The sequence below is a fragment of the Strigops habroptila genome, chromosome Z (assembly GCF_004027225.2).
Source record: "Strigops habroptila isolate Jane chromosome Z, bStrHab1.2.pri, whole genome shotgun sequence".
In the NCBI taxonomy this organism is placed as follows: domain Eukaryota; kingdom Metazoa; phylum Chordata; class Aves; order Psittaciformes; family Psittacidae; genus Strigops; species Strigops habroptila.
Window position 1 is genome coordinate 66,593,990 of NC_044302.2, and position 22,838 is coordinate 66,616,827.

The following is a 22,838-nucleotide window of genomic DNA, read 5'->3' on the forward strand; positions in this document are numbered from 1 at the left end:
GTGGTATTGGCAACACAGATCACAGTTCTTTTATGGCACAGCAGGCTTTGTCCCTCCCCAAGGTAATTATCCCTTTCCCTCAGTGAAAATACATAGTGCTGTCCATCACAGTTTGGGAAGTGACACAAAATGAACATGGAGCATGAAGTAAGAACCAAGCATTTGTTAGACAGACAGCAGACATAGTTTCCCCTTTGCCGTGTGCCTCACACTGTGCTTTATGAGGCACTAGTCTGTGTCATTAGCCCTCTCCCTTGTGCCTGTGGAGAAAACATATACCACTTACTTACCCAGTCTGCTCCTCATGACCTCAGATATGCAAAGACTTCCTATGATGGAAACCTGGTGCAAAGACCCTTATTTGTCTTTAAACCTTTTAGAAACCTTTATCTTTAAACCTTTTATAAACCTTTATCTTTAAACCTTTTTGCCAAACCCAGTTTTTCTAGGACTTTTATAATAATGTCCTGTCAGACTGTGTTAGAAATCTTATCGGTGTCAAAATCTAACAGTATAACTGTTCCATAGCCACAAGGACAGCAAATATCCTGTCACAGAAGAAAACTAAATAAGGTAGACACCACTCACTCTTGACAAACTCCTCATTATATGCTGGGAGTTTACAAACTTTTTTTATGGTTCCTGAGTTTGTGAGCATAAAAGTCACCTCTTTCAAACTTCAGTCTTTCTCAGTTTGCACTGTGTTTTACCAACAGTCAGGTGATACGAGATTTCAAATTGCCCCTCTTGAGGAAGTTTCTGCCTCATAAGTTTGGAGAAAAAGGCTAGTCTGTGTGTGTGTAGTGAAGTAATTCCTTCATCTCTGGAACAGAGACCTGTGAAACTCCTTCCAAGTGTAACTGGCTCCTGATGCTGCAGCTGGTATGAGCCACAATCAAAGCCCATCCAGAACTTGAGCATTGCTTTGGTTTCCTTCCTGGGTAAGTTCTCTGTTATTTTAACAACGTGGTTCTTGAGACAGCTTGTCTTAGAGGCCTGGTTTCTCTTCCTGACCATCTGTCTTGCACAGCTTGTAGGAAATTATCTCTAAGGCTCTTCCTCTGTCATATCTGGTCAAAAGAAGCCAGAAGCTCTGAAGTTATCATAAAAATTCAGTGGTATGATGATGTTCTCCTGGTTTCCATGGGAAACCATGTCAATAATCTCCAGATAGAGCAGGCTGAGTAACAGGATGATATATGAGCCAATCCACCAGCTGTTTTTGACATCTTACCAACTGCAAGACATTAACTCTGGGTGAGTAACATTCTTGAATTCTAGCTATGCTTTCGCACAACAGTTATTTCAAACCCAATCACATTGGCTTATGGGGATCTGCAAATGTCTCAAAGAAGGTCTTTTACGTGGAGTGAGAGGAATTGTGGTAAAATGGAAGCAGGAGCAGAGGGGCAGGTGCAAAGCTACTATGCAGCCTAAGTCAGGAGCACAGTGTGGGGTAACAAACACTGAAGATACAGCCTTTGTTCTCCAAGTATGTACTCTGACATAGATTTCTGGATTTGTGGAAACACAGGCCATTCATGCTTAGCCATTCCTTGATACTTATTGATTCATGGGCTTGCAGTTTTCCAAGTATTTGCTTTACCTACAAAAAATCAGTTTGGTCTTTATCTCGTTAATTAATGGTCTTCTATCTAATACAGTCTCCCTCCTCCTCTAAGAGGTAGAACTCCTTTGTGACGGAGGTTATCCTTACTATACTTCAAGGCATTATACTGGCAGCTGCATTCTTCCACAAACACAATGTACGAAAAGGCAAACAATATTTATTCCAAACACAATTTAATGTTGCAAAGTATTACACACTTTCCACAAACATTCGGTATACAGACTTCAGCAGAGATGACATAAAACAAAAACCCCAACACCACTCCTTACATACTAATTGAATCTTAGTGACTCTGAATTGGGCAAGTGTTTGCCATCACAGAGAGCTAAACACCCTTTCTTAAATAACCTAAAGTTTAATCTTCAAGGAATGATGAATATCACACACCAATATACAGAATCTACATTATGCTCAACACACTATTGCATCCCACTAATTAAACTAAAATACTAATTGAACATAAAGACTACAAACCCACACACTTCCTGCCAGCAAGGGAAGAAAGCATTTTGGGGCTTTAAAACCTGAGGGTGCATATAAATCACTTTATACTCCAACATAATACACGTACTTGTGCATGTTTATTCCTATGTATGATCAGGACAGTGCACAAACCCCCTGTATGCCAATCACATACTTCTTTGGGTACTAATATTATCATGAAGGTGCACTCTGTAAACCTGTGAATCTGATAAAAACTGCCTTTTTTTTCTTTTTTGACACAAGTGTAGCTTTTGTCAGAACATGTAAGTTAATTTAACATAAAGTGCAGTAGCTACACCTAAAAATTGTGGGCTGCTGTTACAGTGGAATATTCCCAACTAGTTCTATAGCGGAGATCAGATAGTGATCTTTGTTCATAGAATCTCCTATGAAGAGTACAAAGGCTAGAGGTTAGTTTATAAAAATACAGGAGATGATTCTTGGCCTGTACCTATATTCGCTCACCTCTGCAATAGCTGAATGCACTCTGCCAAGTTTTTTCAATTACAAAATTACTTCTTCGTGAGCAGTCAGACTCTGCAGAGCAGAACACAGCAGTTGATAGCAGGTTGATTAGAGCCCTTTGAATCAAAGGTTGCTTTCAAAAAAATACTAAGTAGGAAGGTTCCAGTAATTTTGCATTATGTCTGCAGTTACTAAGTTTCCAAGCAATACTGAAAATACCTTATTTACCATAACATAATAATTTAGAAAACAATATTGTAAAATCTTACTCAAAGTAGGACCATGTTAGGCATCAACAACATTAGCTGGGTTCCAGCCAGCAAGCCTATCTGTGTAAGGATCTAATCATATGAATTTTAATACCTGAGAAGTGTATTTCATATTTAGAGAGAGAGGAAGGAAAAGGAAAAAGCAGCTGTGTTTCAAAGAGTAACAAACATTACTGTATGAATTTTTACAAACAAGTTTCATATAAAGATTATATGACTGTCAAAAAACCACGTTTCTCTCCGATAAATCTACTACCAAGTGATACAAATCTGCACTGTTCCACTGGACAGATTTTGCTGGTTTTATGATCTGTCAGTCAATCTAACAGTAGGCTACTTACCAGCTTTGAAGTTCTCAAGAAGACAGTCACATCTCCCTCTAACAAAACTTTGCTTTAAGCATAACAGCATACACCTTAGCTCTTGTTTTCTAAGCACAGATTTGAATATAAAAGTTGTCTTAAAAGTTTTACAATGCTTGAAAGTTAATTCACCCCAAAGTTCTTGTTAAAAGTCACCTTCCTAAAGATGACACTGTATAGGGTACATTTTCACATTAATAAAAAACAAGTACAACATGAGACAAACGAAAGCACAAAGGAAATGGTATTTCCTGGTCTAATATTAAAAAACGAAATATTTGGAAAAATATCCAAAGCCTTAACTTACTTACAGTTCTGATACTAGGTGGAATGTAAGCAGACCTTTTTTTCCCAAGACTGCAGCTATCAGCAGCTACAACCGCTAATATTTGAAAAACATGCCTATACTTTGCATCATTTTTTAAACAGAACTAGCATAAATTGCTGCAAAACCCACAGCCATTCCTGAATCTCAACCCCAAAGTACAACCTTAAAATTAAATAGATCTAGACATCCCTTATCTTTACAAAACTGGCTGAAAACAAACAGAACATTTGAATCTATTGTTGTTTTCTAAGAACGCAAGACTCAACGTCACATTTCATTGCTCACTGAAATCTAAGTCTTCAGCTTGATTTTTAAGCAGTTATCTACTTTTTTTCCTAAGTATAACTAGCGGAGCGCTGGACTATTGTTCATGTCACTTTGCAATGCCTTGGTAAGAAGTTAACTCTCAAACTGGATGTACAGGTAGGCACCTATGAGTTTTTGTAGTTTAATCACACTGTCAATCCACGCTGACCTGAGCTGTTACTGCAGCTAATGTTCAGACTTCTGTGTGAACTTCAATAGCAAATTCAAGACCAAATGTCTCTGTAGAGGTAGAGAGGGATTTCTGTGACATTTCTGTAAGAGGGAAATATGCAGCATACAAATGTCTAAAGGTCAGTCTACAGAAAAATTCAAAACCTTTGAACTCCTATTTAATTTTAGTGACAATCTTCTGTCAGCTATTCTCACATTTACACGCCTAACTGCACTGATTCAGTTGCCCAGTTGCAAACACTTTGCACTTGTCTCCTATTGTACTTGGGGAAGTAACCACATACTCTGTGATCCAATGTGATGCACAGCAGAACTCACTGTATACATGCCGGACTGGGAGGAGCACGTGCTTCGAGCACACTCTTGTGGCCATGTGCAACCACACCAAAGTCATAGTTCAGAAGGACATAGGATGGCATGTAGGCATCTGGGACTGGCTTCTTTCACAAACAAGGCCTTAAGCCAGAAGTTACAAATGAAGTGAATCAAGCACCAGAGGAGACATACTCCAGAAACATCACTCCTTGAGCCTCATATTTGGAAGGAGCTTTTATCAAGCGAAACGCTACATTGAAAATAACAGTGAAAAACAGAGCCAACCAGAGTAGGTAGTGGTTCCTTTAGTGTTTGAGGGCCTCTCCCTTCCTGCTTCCTCTCTCCTCTCCAGAGAGGAAAGAACACACTTGCTTCCTCTTTCCATGACACCTGAAGTGCAGCATGTCTTAGGAAGAAGATAAAATACAACCCTATTCAATTATCATTATTTAAATACTGTCTGTGCTGGCATATAAGTTGAATCTTCATTCCCATTCCGGGGCTAACTTCATGTGACCTTCACAGGTGCTTTCTTGTGTGCGCAGAGGAGGGTGACGTAGGGAACCCCAATGAAAGCCCATCTTTCACTGGGCCAGAACTTTATGACAGGGCCCTGCTCAGGGATCTCAGAGGCAGCATCGAAGTAAGCAAAGCAGACGCAGCCTAGGTACGCCGCAAGGCAAATCAAAATGTGCCTGAGAATAGACACCCACCCCCCCAAAAAAAAAGAAAAAATAAGTAACATGACTTGAGTAAAGCAGTCAAACATCTCACCATGCTTTACAATCAGTCTATCCTTCATCTTCTTCCCCTGAGTACCCCTCACAGGGTTGCAGGCTGCCCTTTGCGTGCTACTGGCGAGAGTCTAGCTGAGGGCTACAATGACGATTAGAGGACTGGAACATCTCTCTGATGAGGAAAGGCTGAGAGCGCTGTGCCTCTTCAGCCTAGAGAAGACAACTGAGAGGGGATCTTACCAGCGCACACAAATATCTTCAGGGCCAGTGTCTAGAGGATGGGGCCAGGCTCTTTTCAGTGGTGCCCAGCAACAGGATAAGGGGCAACGGGCACAAACTGTAACACAGGAACTTCCACCTGAATATGAGGAAGAGCTTCTTTACTTTGAGGGTGGCAGAGCACCAAGACAGGCTGCCCAAAGGTTGTGGAGTCTCCTTCTTGGGAAATATTCAAAACCTGCCTCGACACAATCCTGTGCAACCTGCCCCAGGTGAACCTGCTATAGCAGGGGGATGACCTCCTCCAGAGATCTCTTCCAACCTGAACCATGTTGTGATTTTGTAATGTGGTGAGGATATAACACATTTTAATCAAACTCTGGACTTTATACACAACACTTACCATACACAGTGCAAATAGGGGAAATTAAATGAGGACCAGATCTCACAAAATGCTTTGTCACTGATCCAGCAGAAAAGTGCTAGCATCCACCAAAGACCTGAAAAGAGACCCAGTTTGTACACACGCAGGTTTTCACACCTAAGGAGGAAAACACAAAGAAGTTGCTATAAAACAACGCAAAATTTGCCTTGTAATGTCAGCTTGATGCTTTTTGGCCATAGGGTAGGATTTATAGTGCCATCGTTAATATGGCTCCACAATAAATGTCCTTAATAGAGAAACTTTTCTTACAGTAAATATGGCTCTGATGCAAGGCAGTGGCAAGGTAACAAAACAAACCTTTTAATCAACAGATGTGTTTTGGGTATTCTATTAAAGACCAATGTGCAAATGGTGGGCAAACATCAAAGCATTCTTATATGTAGGGAGGGGCATCTAAGACCTAGTAACTAGTGATTAGTTACACATGCTGTCTTGGTAACAACTAGCCACACAGGAAGTGCTCAGATTTGCTTGTATTTGTCACTATACAGAGACTGGTAAAAAAGGGAACTGAACAAGGGGTTTTTTAATTGGTTAGTTGATTCTTTTCCCCCTGTAAGTTTGTATTATACAATGTAATAGTCCCAGAGAACTTCCAAGGTAGGAGCCTCTACCCAGAGGGCCCAAAGAAGCACGCTTTAGTAGATGGTGCAGGCATCCACATCTCAGAATTCCTCATGCTGAGTATGCTACAGTTCTCCCCATCCACAAGGACCCTCACTTGTTCATATAGAGGTATACCAGAAAGAAAAAGAACACAAAACGTTTGCTGTGGTCGCATGCAGTGTGGTCTGTAGTCAACCATCACCGAATACAACACTAGATGCCAGGGTACTTACATAGCTTGAGTAGACCTGTGTTGCACAGGTCACAATTTTATTTCTCTACATGGTGCTTTGTTCTTTTTCTACTTCTTGGAACTGTCCTAACAATTGTGCAGCTTTGCTCAAGAGTAAAATCAGGAAAAAGGTGGCATCAATATAATCTTCAGGTCCCAAAGTGCTATTAAAGTCAATAATATGCTGTCTACCAATTTTGGGGTTAAGCCTCTTGCTGCTAGTAGGTGCAGCTCTCCTTTTACTGATATCTATAAAGCAAAGCTAGACCAGGATGTGACCAGCCCTACATGGCCAAGGGCAGGCATGGCTCAGCTCCTTTTCATTCTGCAAGAACAAAGCTATGACTTAGGATTTCCCACCCCGCCTTTGTTCTTTTGTTGTTAAACTCTTCGTGAATTTCCCAGGGATCTGAGAACTGTTCAGTGCTCTTGGACAATTCTTACGTCACTGATCTGCTCTTCTCAGGTCACTGATATGATTAGTTACACATGCTGCCTGGCAACAATCAGACGCACACGAAGCGCTCAGATTTGTTCGTATTTGTCACTTTACAGAGACTGGTAAAAAAAAGAACTCGATGAGGGTTTTTTTAGTTGGTTAGTTCCTACCTCCTAAAGCAGTCCCACACCTACCACCTAAGCAGTCCCACTATTCAGATGACAGAATAATTTGCTTAAAGTGACTTGTTTGAGGTACATTTCAAGAGTAAACCAAAAAGCCAAATGTAAAAAAAAAAAAAAGTAAAAAAAAAAAAGCCAGTGTAACAGGGCATACTCAGCCTTCGTGAGGGTTGCAGGCCCCTGTCATCTATATTGTAGAAAAAAGAAAGTCAATGCCAAGCACCCCACAATCACCTCCTCTTCCCAAGGTCTTCAAGAGGGGATTCTCTAACCCACACTCATCTTCTACGTCTTACACTTCTGCCATAAACACATTGGGAACGTCTCCATGACTCTTCCTCTCCGGCAGATCACCAGCCAACCCTTCTCTCTGCTCCAAACTAGTCACCACAGTAGGCTTGACACTGAATCACTGATTTCTTCCACACAATTCCTGGGCCAATTCACTGCATCTGGAAGATGAGCAATACCTGGCAAACGGGTCCTTTAAAGGGACACTTCACCTTGTGACACTCATAAGCAATTAAAAAGTGCTCCTTGGAGGAGGAAGCTTGAATAGTCAGACATGTCTTTACTTTCTGTATTGCAGTAGCATTTATGGTCCCCGATCTTTATACACAACTGTTCTTGACAACTGACTAACACAGTGCAGCACAGGCCAAAAAGCAATCTGGTCCTCCTGTCTTCCATGCAAAATACTTGCCAGCCTGAAACCTGATGTTCTCATTTGATATATTTACAGAGTTCTAACTTTTCCAACACTTACTGCTAATTGTCTCTGCGGCCACACACAGCCTACAAGCTACAGGCTACCCTGCATTCAGTGTCAGGGAAGTAATAATGCCAGCTCTGTCCCAAGCTAAAATTTATCACTACACCCTCCAACACGCAAGATGATCTCCAGCTACTCAGCTGGAGGAGGACAGGAGAAGAGAATGACTCCTGCCTTTCTGTGGCAGAAAAGCAGAACTGCCCTGGTACCAGAGTGTAGCTAAGGTATCCTGATTTCAGCTGTAACAGTTAATTTTTCTCCTTCCTAGTAGCTGATGCAGTGCTATGTTTTGGCTTTAGTTTGAGAGCAATGCTGATAACACACCGATGTTTTAGTTGTTACTAAGTAATGCTTACTCTGATCAAGGACTTTTCAGTCTCTCATGCTCTGCCAGTGAGCCAGAGCACAAGAAGCCAGGAGGGAGCAGAGACAGGACAACTGACCCAAACTAGCCAGATGGGTATTCCATACCACAGCACGTCATGCCCAGTACTGCAGGGAGTTACCCGGAATGGACCGATCGCTGCTCAGGTCAGGCTGGGTATCGGTTAGCAGGTGGTGAGCAATTGTATTGTGAATCATTTGTGTTTATGTTGGGTTTTTTTCTCCTTTCCCCTTTTACTTTTATATTCTTTCCCCTTGTTATTTCCCTTATCATTATCATTATTATTATTAGTAGCAGTAGTAGTTTTGTATTATACTTTAGTTACTGGACTGTTCTTATCTCAACCCGTGGGGTTTACATTCTTTCGATTCTCTTCCCCACCCCACTCGGAGGAGTAATGGGAGGGTGAGCGAGGGCTGCGTGGTGCTGAGTTACCCGCTGGGCTTAAACCATGACATAAGGGAACCCAGGTAAGCATTCAGAAAAATTAAAAATGTACACAGAGTGCTCTGTCCAGGAACACTTCTCTGAATATATTGTAGGAGCAGCAGTATAACTGGCACTGGTGTACTGCAACCTAAAGAATTAGCACAGTTTTCCCTGTACAATATATTTTTTTCACTCTTGAAATGCTGTTTCCGTTGCAATTTTAACAGACATTTCAGATTAAGAAACTCCTAAAGATGAACAGAAGGAACCTTTATAGCTACTGGATTAACAACAGAAAAGCTACCAACTGCCTAATCTTGTTGACAGAGGATTTTCTCTAGTGTCCTTTGCAAAAGTTGATTTTAGGATCTGGCATTTCTTTTTTAAGCCATCCCTAAACATATCACATTCAAAATCATCACACCTATCTTTACTATTCAAAAGAGCACTTCAACTACCAGCTAAACTGTAATCCTCTCCACAAGATATCACAATAGTTGTTTTCATAATAAACACACCTACATGACTGCCACAAAAATTAATACTCCACATAGCATATAAACCAAAATGGCTTTTTTTCTTAGGCCTGAATCCTCCAATCCACTTCGCAAGCCACCAGACATACTCAGAGAAGACAGGGCTTGCCCAATGGCTTCCAGATTGTCTGTGCTGCATACTGTAAAAAGGCTTGTTTCCTCTGAAATAGTGTCTTTAAGTTTAAAAAGGCTACAAGAAGCACAAAGAAAAGAAAGAGTAAGGAGATTTTTGAGTTGCCTATCAAGTTGCAGAGCTCAGCTATACAAGTTCTTCCTTATGCTCTTTTATGAGACACCCCAGTAAGAAATACAATCAAGACTTCACATGGTTTTGTAAGTAAAACTATACTGGTAAATCCTCCTCATTTTGAAGGATTCATCTTCTACCAAATGGCTAGAGAGCATGGATCCCTTCATAAAAGATGGGGGAAATTGCTACTGGTCAAAAAACACTGCTGGATTAAGCATACACAGCTTAATTCTCTCCCATTAATGCTAAGGCAGACTTATACTCTTCAATGAGATGCACAACGGTTCATAAGAACAAGAACTGTGACCCAAGCGGATGGGTCAATTTTGTACTTTTGACAGATAAAACTGGACTGCTGTGCTAGGTACTTGTGCATTCTGACAGAGGAAGGGGTGTGTGTATTGAGAACACAAGGGTCTTCCTGGACTTCTCTGAAGGACATAAAGAAACACGTGCAACTGCATTCCATTTAAGATAATACGTTTGGCCTCAGACATCCAGCTCCTTTGTAAGTGACCATGCCTGTCAATATTTGACTAGTTTGAATACCAAGAGGAGAGGAAAATTAACCTGCATGTTTCTTAGGGTTCAAGGCTGCAAAGGAAAACTGAAAGCTTACCTGAAGAAACTTTCCCAGTTCGAGATCAGCCATAGAAATGGTACAGATTTTAATGACAGGTTTGCTCACTACCACCATCAGGTACTACAAATCATTTTTATAAACTTCAGACAGGATGCTGCAGGGTGTACTGCAAAAGATAACTCTAAGGCAGAAAGAGTTAAGCACAATGAGGACAGCACAACCTGCCGGTCTGTGCAAACTCTCAGGTTTTCTGTGATCAGCCATCATAGAGTCTTCAGTTCTTACAGTGACTGTGTTTCAGATGGGCTAAGGACAAGCTTGCAGAGGAGACAGGGGACTGCAAAGCTTCCTACCTGCCACTGCTTTTACTACAATAAGGAGATGTAATGCAAATACCCCCTGGATGCTGGCAAGAGACACAGATCCAACTCATTCCTTTTTTTTCTCAATAGGCACAGGCACTGATCATTCAGACTACCACTGAAACAGAGCATGTCAGCTGAGGGTTTAAAAGAGCTCTTCATGCTGCTGTGCACAGATCTATGACATGCTCCTGTCCTACTCTGATCTGAAAGAAGCTTGCACTTCCACTTCCAACTTTTGCCTACACGATGCACAGTCTTCTTGGTTTAACATAAACAGCAGTTATTTTAATACCATAGTTTCTACAAACACTGGTGTGTCCTAGCCATTTGCTATTCAAGGGACTGCACTGGTACACAATTTCAGCAGCTTTATCTTCCAATGTCATGGCACCCCCAACAAAACACACCAGCTTTTCTTCAAACCAGTGCAAGCTGCTGGAAGTCAATTTACTGCTTGATTCACTTTGATACCGTTATCTCCCTTTACACCCTAAGGAATATTTTACATTTTTAACTAGCTTAGACTTTTAGTCAAGAGAATAAAGGAGCAGTGAGCAACTTGCAACAATGAAGCAGGGATCCCCCACAGCCAGATTTCTAGTAGGAAAATGAAGTATGAATGGACAGAGTAAACCTTCACTGCTCAGGGCTGATGCCAGCTAAGCAACAATATTCTAGCCTCTATCTGCACATAGAGATAGTTAGATGCCTGATGGTAACTCACTGAATAACTCGTCATACTAATTTGATGACATTACAATCTCACTGGTTATTTGGCTTGAACCAGCAAACCAAAGGATCCATATCCACTTTGTCCCTGACACCATCTCCTAGGAGAGCTTTTATGGGGGTCTTTTTATGAAACACATGAAGGGATTTGTTTGGACAGAAATGAGAATACAGTTTTACCATTTTTTTGTCTTTCAAGGACAAGTATGCACTTAACTACCTTTTTTGATCATTTCCCACCCACAATACTTCCTAGCATACACTCTACCCTACCAACTCTTCATTTAAGAATGTAACACTCTTTTATGAGAATACTATCTCTTCATCAAGGACAAGTGAGGTACAGAAAATTCTCATTTGAAAACACTGTTGTTCTGATTCACCAGAATTCTGTACAAGATTGACACCAGGCTACATCAGGAATAATAACAGGGAGTTTTGGCCTAACACATCACAAACGGCATGGAACAGAAGAAACTTCTCTGGAGGCTTTTCTCCTTCCTTCCCCAACTAACAGTTTCACAGATAAACTTTTGCTGCAGACTGCCAGGCCTCAGACGTGTAGCTCTCTAATGACTGTGGCAGTAGAGAAGGGCAGAATCACAGGCATTTTAAATAATACTTGTATTATTTTTTCTACTAACAAAATGGATGAGATGACTTCTCTCTTCCAGGTTTACAAGAATATATCTTACTTAAATCTCCTAGGGATCAACACAGCTTAAAATACAACTCTTAATTATTTGTTTTTTATACTTAGGAATTTGTAAAAAAAAAAAAAAAGAAAACATATTACATCATCCAACACACAATTAAGAGGGCCATATGTCACTTTAGATCCCTTTTTAATCATCAATTCAAAAGAAAGCTTATCTGTGTCCTTAATTCTCTTTCAAACAACAGACAGGAAAACTCCATATTTTCATTAGATATGACCTTTCCGAAGGAGTTTTAAAAAGCAAAGATCTGTAGGCATAACAATTCCTAGATTTGAAGCAATACTAATTTGAAGCACACTAACTGTTCATTCAATTTTCTCAGGAGCTCATGACTGGAAAACTGATATGTATAGAGTTCACATAAATTATTCAGTGCCATATACAGATATCCATTTGCCTTGTCAGTAGTTCCTCGGTACTCACATCAGTGAGACACCTCCACCAACATTCTTCAACTACTTGTCTACAACTAACTTGTGTCCTGTTTCCCAAGCTTCTTTGACAAAAATAAATGCTGCTCAGCAGGATGTCTGATGAGAAAAGACTCATGAACACCTTTACAAAACACTGTTAGCAGACGCTTCCACTGTGTGGAGAAGCAGTGGCACTATAGGGTAAGGTAGCAAACAGGAGAATCTCTGTTCTAATAGGAGAAGTCAGAAAGCAGATATTTAGACCTATTCATTTCTTTTGATGGACATAAGCAATATATACTAGGCAACATAAGTTGTAAAATCCTTCTCAGACACTGGAGAACAAGGGGAAAAGGCAAGTTCATGTGCCGGTACTTGTCTGGTCGTTTGTGCCCCCAGTGAAGAGATTCAACGAAAAAAGTCTCTGTACAGCTGCTGGAATTGCTATCATGGTAAGACTCTAAAATGCTAAGATTAGTGTCAGGTTCTTCTCTATTTGCATTCTGGCTTTGTAGTTTCTAAGGCCATGAGTGATAGTTATCCTCTACAATCTAGTGATTAACCTTATCTTTGTCAGTCTGACTCCATCATATTACACATGTCAGAAGACAAAGTGGTGTAAAAGTCACAGTACAACTTTGAGAACTAGAACATTTTCCACGCATGCTTGGGCCTTGCTCCCCATTCCCTCTAGTGTCTAGACTGTGATCATGCAATCACCTCACCCTTACACAGACTATACAACAGAAATGGTCAGTAGAGTGAAACCCTTGCCCTGATTCCACAATAAACAAAAAAATTTGAGTTAGATCAGGTTGCAGCAAGACATTATGTCGCAAGAAGTCAGCCAATAGCTGACCTAGTATTTGGCCCAGGAGAACAAAAGAAAAATCCTTGTCAAAAATGTCTTGAACTGACAGAGCAAGTTTATAGCAGATCTGCACTTAGCTGTGAGAGAAGCATTTCTCATCTGCAGAAGCAGATCAAGCACTGAAGTCAGATCTACTGTGTTATCACACAGTGACCTAAGGATCTCAGAAGACAACACTGCATACAGGAGAAATGTACTCACCTCTTCAACTCCGCAATGAGCAAAGCTGTGCAGGGAACACCCAGAGTCATTAGTGAGATGTTGTTGATGGCAGGCTTAATGAAGGCAAGGCAAGTAGTAACTCCAGACAGGACACCTACGGCAGCTTTAAATCGGCTCCTGAATAGGATTTTTTTGGGGAGAAAATCTGCTTTTAATTCAAAATTTCTAATTAGTAAACCCACAATTCTTAAAATTATGGTCATAACAGGCTTCTCAATAAACACTTAGCCTTTGAATACTTAAACACCATCCTTAACCACTGTCTTAATTATTCAGATGAAAATACAGCTGACTTCCATAGGTCCACTTTTATGTACACTTTAGGCTATACAAAAGGTAGAAGGAAAGAGGGTTTCTCTTCCTTTATTTTGGCTGCAACTTATGCAAACTAATCACGTAAAGATCTCCCTAGAATCAACATGAACAAACACTTCCAGAGGCAAGTCACCTCATCCCAAGATCTGAAGTTACAGGACATAAACCATCAGCAACTGCAGACTCCCGAATTCTGAAAAAAATGGGCAGAGATCATAGAATCATAGAATCATAGAATAGTTAGGGTTGGAAAGGACCCTAAGACCACCTAGTTCCAATTCCCCTGCCATGGGCAGGGACACCACACACTAGACTATGTCACCCAAGACTTCGTCCAGCCTGGCCTTGAACACTGCCAGGGATGGAGCATTCACCACTTCTTTGGGCAACCCATTCCAGTGCCTCACCACCCTCACTGTAAAGAACTTCTTCCTTATATCTAACCTGAACTTCCCCTGTTTAAGTTTGAATCCATTACCCCTTGTCCTGTTGCTAAAGTCCCTAATGAAGAGCCCCTCTCCAGCATCCTGGAAGGCTGCTATGAAGTCTCCATGCAGCCTTCTCTTCTTCAAGCAACAAGCAATAGGAAGATAACGGAGTGAGAAAAGGTAGTGGCAGCAGTGCTAAGGTTGGATGATAACTCAGTGCCATTATGTGCAGATTTAGGTGTCAGCATAAGAAGTTTCAAGAAACGTGAAAATGTACATGTATGACTGGACGATTACCTGTCATTCCGAAAAACTCTGGGCAGGTATCTCCTAGGGAACCACATGGCAAGAGCACACATCAGGACCCAGAGAATAGCCAGCTCATCCAGCATCTGGCCCAGGAAACTGAGGGTGGCATGAAAGTAAACAGATCCAATTCCTGGAAGAATTGATAAAAAAGGCAACATGAATAGTTGCAGTACTGTAGAGACCAAAACACACTGCTCATGTTCAGAATTTCATAGCAAATGGTTGATCCCATTTGGCCTAGAAAAGATTAAAAAAAACCCAAACAAACCAAAAAAAACCCCAATCAAAACACAAAAGCCAACTTCCCAAAGAAGGCCATCCAAATCATCAGTACCTCATTAATAACGAAGCAAACACTTTACAAAAGTAGCAGCTAAAGATGCCAGCTTCTACTAAAATAGTAGATGTACGTGAAGAAACATCCGGTGGTAAAGTTAAATGTAAAACCAATTAAGAAATAATAGCCAAATGCTGCTTCTGAATTTTCTCAATAGCACAAGAATGGGTAAGACAAAGATCAAAAGCAGTATCTGATGACTACTCCATGATACAGGTTTACAGGTGGAAAATGTCACACTGCCCCAGAGGGCTCAAATGTAAAAGTTTGTAAGTTCCCTGTGCCTCCAGGAATGAAAAGAATCTCACATCCACAAAACAGCTAAGCCTTTGGGCCTTCTCAATGCAAAACCTGTTACCCTCTTCTGTTGTGCTGGTATCACTAGCATGAGCATTTTCAGCTCTCATTTAAGCAACAACAGAGGAAAGAGCGTCAACACTACTGTAGAGTGTCCTGGCCCAGTGACAAGATTAAGCCCAGATATAAACAAAAGAAGTTATGCAAAAGAAGGATAGGAAGGGAAGAGAACTAATGTCAAAGTTCCCACCAACCTCAAATTGCAAAAATCATTTTCATTTCAGAAACCAGGTTGCTTCAGCTCCAAGCAAGTACAACCAAACTACTCCACAAATGTCAGGATAGCTTTGTTTTGCAAAACAATCAAGCACAAGCAAGAAAAACTGATTTCCTCTCTCAGTTCATGCATGAACAGGCAAATGGAGACTAAGCAACTTACCAACCACAACTAGCAGAGTCCATATTAAATATATTCCACTGTTGAAGCAGGTTGCATATTGACGGAACAAACACATACATATGGGTGGTAAAACAAAAAACAAGACGTTGCTTATCTAGGGAAAAAAATAAACAAAACAGTTTCAAAATGACAGAAAATAACAAACCTTAAATACTCATAGGCTGCCTGAGACAATTATAGAAACATTGTGTCATGCAGTGAAGTCCCAGATCAGCAAATTAGAGCTCTCAGTTTCTGCCAAAGATGAGCTGGTTTTGCAAAGCATCAACTTGTTTAGTATCGTTAAACCTAGTAACAGCATAAAACTTTAAACAATGTAAAACTTTAAACAATGTAAAACTAGTGGCTAGTCACATCATTAAATTATCCTTCAAATCTATTCCCAGAGGAATTTTCTTGGAAGTCTACAAATACTCAAGACTGTTGCAATTCAGGAAGCTTACAAGAACAAGCAGCTGAGGAACAGGATGTCCTGACAAGTGACCTGTCCTCTCAGTGGCTGTCAAGCCTAGCATGTAAAAAGCACTGTAAGTACTGGGTTAATCAAGCTTTGTGAAAGTCAATTCACCGAGCAATAGCTATTGTCTGGAAGCTGAAAAACAAAACCAAGCTAAAAGTTAGAAGCCTTTTCGTGCGGGGTAGAGAGCCCAAAGCTGCAAATTGTTTTACAATTCTTTTTTTTTTTTCTCTTTGTTCTCTATTACAGAAACAACTGAATATGACTGAAAACTGGTTATAGGAAGGTGAAAAGGCTGATAATTCAAACCACTGCTAGGGGCTTTAATTCAATAAGTAAAAGTTCAACAAAAACATATTTCTCTTGATTGTTGCTCTTACCAACAATCTAAAGCATGGTTCTCTAGTTAAAGGCTGAAAACACTTTACTGCAATTATCAGGAGCTGTCACTGCAGTCATCGCTTGGTTCTCCCCAGACGGAGCTGCCAGTGCTGAGGGCCAGCTGTGGCACTATAACTAGGCAGTTATGGAAAGGCTCTACTGCTGGTTCGCAATGGGACAGGATGAATTCGCCAGCCCCAGCTTCCTCACCTTCCCCCACGTAGCCCAAGCACAAAGAGAAAGTAATTCCCAGCAACATTCCCTAAAGTGGATGTAGAAAACAACTCTGGGAAAGAGCACTCTTTTGAGACAAGTCTCCTCTTTGCAGAGACTTACAAAATTTTCCGGACATTAATGAAAATCTGGTAGAGAAAGGATTCAAGAACAACACACAAAAAAAGGCATTTGCTCATTCCCATACTGTTGTCCACCACTCAACATGGTCTGAGTACAGAGCTTATGACGATTAAAATGGACACATCTATTTAACATTTGCAAGGCCCATCAAAGCATACTCCTAGGCTGGCATTCAAAATGACTGTAACTACAGAAGCAATTTCTCAGCACCATCTATTTCACATCTCACACCTTCCCTCATACTAAAGGTACACCCTCAACAGGCGAGCTGTTTCGTTCCAAAGTATTGGCTTTAAGATTTCATTAAAATACTTAGAAAGGGCCATCACCCACACAGTTTAGCTGCAAATACTATGCAAATCTCTGCCAGCAGCACCCTGGTAACAGCACACAGCCCAAGCAAAGACTTGCTAATGCAGAGGGCTCCTTGCAGTCAGGCCAGAGAGCCATCTCCTGCTGGACTGTGCCTTCTGAACCAGTGTAAGGGTTGAATCCTGACAGTTACCAGCTCCTACGGCGTGTTTGTCATGCAGGAATCCATCCTCATAAAGCAGAAGTGAAAAACCTGTGGGGGCACCAAGAGCAATAGACCAAGCACCTCTTCAGTAGGAATAAAAGAACTTATATTATAGAAATCCTTCACCCTACCAAGGCAGCAAATTCTGCCTTTGTTGTTGACAAATTAAGATGGTGGAAGGTTGACAATATGGGCACGTGGCAACGTCAGAGTGCAGGATACTGCACAATCCTGGAGAGGCAAGGTAAAGAACAAAGCATTATTTATAAAGCAATACCCTATTTTAGCATATTTTAAGAGGCAGATCAATTTCTTAATTCATGTAAGATCAAAGCATTATTTATAAAGCAATATCCTATTTTAACATATTTTAAGAGGCAGATCAATTCCTTAATTCATGTAAAACAACCTACACATTCAACCAAACAGGCTCACTTGTGCATCTTCAATTCACAAAAAACTCACCAATTCCACGCAGCAGAGACCGTTAGCAACATTGGTAACACAGCCATGGGCCAGGATCCCACAGTGCAATGTGCTGACACAAGCACAGAATGGGAGGGCTCCCCTCACCTCCAAATAGGTAGGAAGCATACACAGTCACTGACAGCAGGTATGACGGAACATGAACAAGTCCTCTGAGAACTTAGGAGTGCTCTACACATTTTAGGCTTTTAGCCACTGTTAGGCCAAAGGGTGGTGTTAAGGGGGAAAAAACAGATGGTTATAAACAAAGTGGTGTGGAAAAAAGCCTTTCTATCTCTGCAGCTAGAACTGACCAACAAAGAAATCAGACCAGGTAACTGCAGTCTATATAAATTTGGCTAGAAAGTCCTTATTCTGCCTAGTAACAAGATGACAAAGAAAACACACCTACTTACCATACCTGCAGCAATGCAGGTTTATACTAGTCATTAGACACTAGGGAGCAGTTCTGTCCTACGTTAGTGCTCTTCTGGCACTGAACTCCTGTTCATGCTAAGGTCCTGCCTGCAAATGCAAGAAAACCTTTGCAATGTGGATTTGGCCGTGACTCGTAATCTTAGCAATGGCCACCAGGAAGATTTCCTAGCATCGTACACGTTGAAATAACTTTAGTACTGAAATTCTTTTCTATTAAGTTTACAAAAAATGTGATAATTGGGTATCTCTTCCATGCAATACTTAGTTCCACAAACAGTATTTTCCATAAGCTATGTTCAAATCAAGACTCTGGAACATTTTCTGAAACACTTTGCTGAAGTTCTCTTAGTTCTAAGTTCGGTGTCAATTAGATCTCCGCTACAACTGACCTACTGGTTTTCACTCACTGGTATCAGCCCGGCTCCCTGCGAGGACACACACCCTTAGAGATACCACAACTAACACCACCCTTTCCAAGCAAGTGAGGCACCTATCCATTTGGCTCTGTTTTCATGCTGCATGTGCAATTTTTTTACATAATATACAATTAGACCGCATGGTTTCATAACGTATAATTCAAATGATGATACAGTTAAGATCACTGCAACAGTAACAGGAATACAGAGAATTTTCTTTGGGATCTGCAAAAGACAGGGATTAAAAGTTACTGTTCTGGAAAAAAGGTAAGCGGCTCATCATTAACAGTCCATCCTCTGGCTTCATACAATTCTGGACCTTTAGCTTTAATTTCCAAGTACTTAATTGTATGAAAGGAATATAGGACATGAGCCACAGAGGGAATACCAGAGACTTCCTCAGATCACGACCACATAAGTCTACCCATATCTGGCCACAGTCCTGACAGAGGATGTTTCCTGCAGTCCTACCAAAGCTCAAGTATTCTTCACTATCTGGTATGCCTCCCAGACACCAGCTGTAGCATTCACTCACCATAGCAGCACTTATTGCACTAACTCTTTGTGAGGAAAAAGTAAAAATGGACTAAGTAGCTCTTGGTGAGTTCAACAGGTTTGTATCTTTTATATTCTGATCCATGAGCATTTCACTTGCTTACGCTAAAAAACTTCCATAGTAAAAAAGATGATGTAGAGAAAGTACAAGCATTCTTTTACACTCTTAAGACTATTCGATAGCTTTTCAAAACTATGTAAACTTTTTACATACCACTAGGGGACAAAAGTTGAGGAATAAAACCACCGGCAGTTCCCTCTTTAAATGGAAATCTGGCAAGAAATATGTATGACATGCACAGCTGAATGCAACATACTGAACTGCAAAGTACAAACTTTGTTAACGACAGGAGAAAAAAAAAAAAGTTACTGTTTTCAGATGTTTAAAACACAAACAGCAGCTTTTTTTGTAAATAACTATGCACGGGGTAAATTCTTTTTGCTTATATGGGGGCATTTGTTTATGCTCTTGAGTAAGGTTACACTGCATCAGGACACATTACTTCACTCATTTCAGGAGAAAAAAAACCAAAACAACCCAGTTTTCTTATAACTGTTCTTTTAATTTGAGTTACAAAGTACTTGGTGGCATTCTTCCTGAAAGCGTGTAAGACCTGAACACAAAATCACATCCATCTAGCCCATGTATGTTTTAAGAAACTAGTCTGATCAATTTGTACAAAACCTCTGAACAGATATTCTCCTACTGATTTAATCCTGTCGAGCACTTTAGTTTGCTTTTTAACTAAACAGAGTTAAATTTAGGTATAACATATGAAGACTGAGTCCCATCAGAATAAATTAATGATTAAAAAACAAAACAAAACAAAAAACCAAAACCCCAACCCAAAATTAAAAACATTTCAGATAGTGTTCCACTTTTGTGCTTACAGGAATATTGAGTGAGACCTGCACTACATCTCTGACCTTGGCCATGACACTTTAAAATGCGGATTAGCAAGGTTTTAATCTACAGCTTAAAGACCCAAATGTCACATCCTGGTCTACTGAAGAGTCCTTCCTGAAACTTCAAGAGGGTTTGGGTCAGAGTCAGACCTGAACTACCTTAGAAGTATTAAAATTTGGACTTCACTTAAGGTGCCTGTTAGAGTAGGGCCAAAATCTCCCAACTGTCCTCTGAGCATCTGGCTTTTTGGGGGCACAGTTGAACAATGTCATCAATCCACTGTGAGTCACTATCTTAATTTTCAGAAGTTGCTAACGCAGAACTCAAACCTTACAATGACTTGTTACTACTGAAGACAGGCTAAACACGACTACCCTCAACATAGCCTCTTTTTCCCTTGCCTTTCACTGGACAGCCTACTGATTCATATACAGCTGCCACAATTCAGTGGCATTCAGGGAAAAAGTTTTGCTGTGTCTCTCTGTTAACCTGTATGGAACCTCAGTTATTCATCCAGACACACCTGTACCTCCTAGTGTTTTACAAGCTCCTGTATCACTGCTGATCAGCTCAGTACAGTCAGAAGGATACCCATCCCCCTGCACAGCTGACTTCAAAACACACTTGCTGTCTTCAAGAAACTTGTTTATCCTGACCTTTTCCTCCCTTTGTTTTTGATTCTTGCACAGTGACATCAGACACAAAGAAAGCAGACAGTGTCCCCCATACACCCTCAAAGTTCTCCAATGGCACAGACCAGCCACCACCCAGATGACTTTGGTAGCAAACTACAAGAAAAAAACAACAGGTTATCAATGTACATCTTGCACCGTGGAATTACTTGCTCTGTATGTGCAGCACCCCTCACAGTACACACTCCAGTGAGTGAAGCCAGACACCTTTCTTCCACTGGATATTAGTAGTTGAAGAAACAGCTTGAAAGTGAAAGACAGCTCAGGGTGGAATTTGGGAGAAAAGAAAATAAAATACCATTTTAAAGTACAAAAGAGGCAAAGCAGAAGCTCCAGCTCCTCATTTGTGCACACAGCACACACTATAGAACAGAGAATAGACTGGATATTTGCAGGGTTTGCTCCCGTACCTGTGTTTTTCATGGAAAGGCACAATATCAGAAAGTCCAATGCATTATCTCACTCTGGTCAATATATCTGTCACTGCAATTCTTTACTTCGACAGGATGTAAGGAGCACTGCTCCCCTCCCAAGATGTGTGGTACAGGGCAGCCCAGCTCTATTGCTGGGCTATGTTTTCACAAGTTCTCACCATCAGCTGAGACGTACTGGTGTGGCATGAGGGCTGAACCGTGGCTTGCTGGAAGAACATTTGTCCTTTTCCCTCTCCTTCCTCTCTTCAGCTACTTTCTTGAACAGATATCTCTTCTTCTCCCAAAAGTACATTGCTGACTTCATCCTGCAACCTCAGGGCAAGCTTTGCTTTCTTTGAGCCGAAGCTACCTGGATGAACCCCCGTTTTGCCTCCAAACACTAAGGTCTTTTCTTTCTTGACCCATCGCCGCCCTGCGCGCCGTCAAGCGGCTGACATCTGTGTAAGAGGGTACCGGTCGCCGGCAATCCAGCACCAGAAGTTCTGCACTTAGACGCCGCAAGGGCCTGCTGCATGCTACTTACAGAACAGTTTGTCATGAGCCCTCCCTAAACCTCCCGATTTTACACCTACACCACCAAACCGCTCTTTTTCTTTAATTTTAGGCGTACCAGGGACTGGAGAAGGAAGTAGGCAGCGACAGAAGGGCATTCTACAGTCCCATGAAAGCCCTGCGTGACGGACCTGACAGGCAGCAGGACCGCCCTGGGCTCCAGCGGGACCACCCGCCGCTCCGTAACCGGGGCAGCCGCCGAGCGTGGCGGACGCCGGTGCCCTCCCAGCAGAGCGCCCTGCCGGGCTGCCGAGCCCTCTTCTCGGCCCCCCGGCCCCAAGGCGCCCGCCGCTCCCCCACCGCCGGGCAACAGCCGCCGCCACGCACCGTGTTGTAGAACTCGGCTATGGCGGGCACGATGGTGTAGTTGTCCTCGCACCAATCCACCTCCGAGCTGCCGGCCCGCAGCTGGTCCCACCACAGCTGCGCGCCCATGGCGCCCAGCCGCCCGCCCGCCGCTCCGGCTCCGCCGCTCCGGCTCCGCCGCGGCGGCGCTGCGAGTCGGCCCGCCCCACCTGCTCCTACCCCGCCTCTCGCCACGCCTCGGGCCTGCATGAGGGCCGGAGCTCGGCGGGCGGGCCCGCTGCCTACTCGACAGGCAGGGCGGCGAACGACAGTGAGCTGGGTTCCGCCGGGGCCGGGCTGTGTGTGTGCGCGGCGGGACCCCCGCAAGCGGCCGCCTCTCGCCCAGCACCTGGCCCACACAGCCGGCGGTGCCCGGGGCTTGGGGGGTGGCCCGTCCCGCCGCCGTGAGGGGCAGCACAGCCGGGCGGGAGCTGCGCAGGCACCGGGACTCCCCCCCGCGCCCGCGCTGCATGTGCTGAGTGATGACGCCCCCACTTCAGCGGGCGGTACTTCCCGAGCGGGCGGACACACCGCCGGGCGCTCGCCGGGGCTCCACTGTTGGACACCAATGGAGAGCACGCTCCTCCTGAGAGGGAAACCGGGAGGAGCCCCCCGGAGCCCGCCCCCCGCGGCGGCGCCGGGTGCGCGGCGGACCCCGCCGCCACTGACAGGGCCGGCTGCCCGCGCCACGC

At 42.4% G+C, this 22,838-nt stretch overlaps 1 protein-coding gene across 7 annotated transcripts; it reads right to left on the reverse strand.

The window, feature by feature from the left end:
- Positions 1-62: 62 nt before the first annotated feature.
- On the reverse strand, positions 63-22,714 carry ACER2 (alkaline ceramidase 2). 7 transcript variants are annotated; one of them, XM_030470659.1, is made up of 7 exons: positions 21,408-21,971; positions 20,780-20,899; positions 15,610-15,724; positions 14,525-14,666; positions 13,464-13,601; positions 5,710-5,847; positions 4,606-5,045 (listed from the first exon to the last, which is right to left on the reverse strand). In XM_030470659.1, exons 1-7 carry the CDS (start codon positions 21,465-21,467, stop codon positions 4,859-4,861), a joined length of 900 nt encoding a protein of 299 aa, XP_030326519.1. In that variant the 5' UTR covers positions 21,468-21,971; the 3' UTR covers positions 4,606-4,858. The 7 variants fall into 7 exon arrangements, with proteins under 7 accessions (XP_030326516.1, XP_030326518.1, XP_030326519.1 ...); XM_030470660.1 differs by lacking the exon at positions 21,408-21,971 and adding an exon at positions 16,074-16,215 and having other exon boundaries at positions 20,780-20,947; XM_030470658.1 differs by lacking the exons at positions 20,780-20,899; positions 21,408-21,971 and adding an exon at positions 22,129-22,714 and having other exon boundaries at positions 1,787-5,045.
- Between the last annotated feature and the right edge of the window lie 124 nt (positions 22,715-22,838).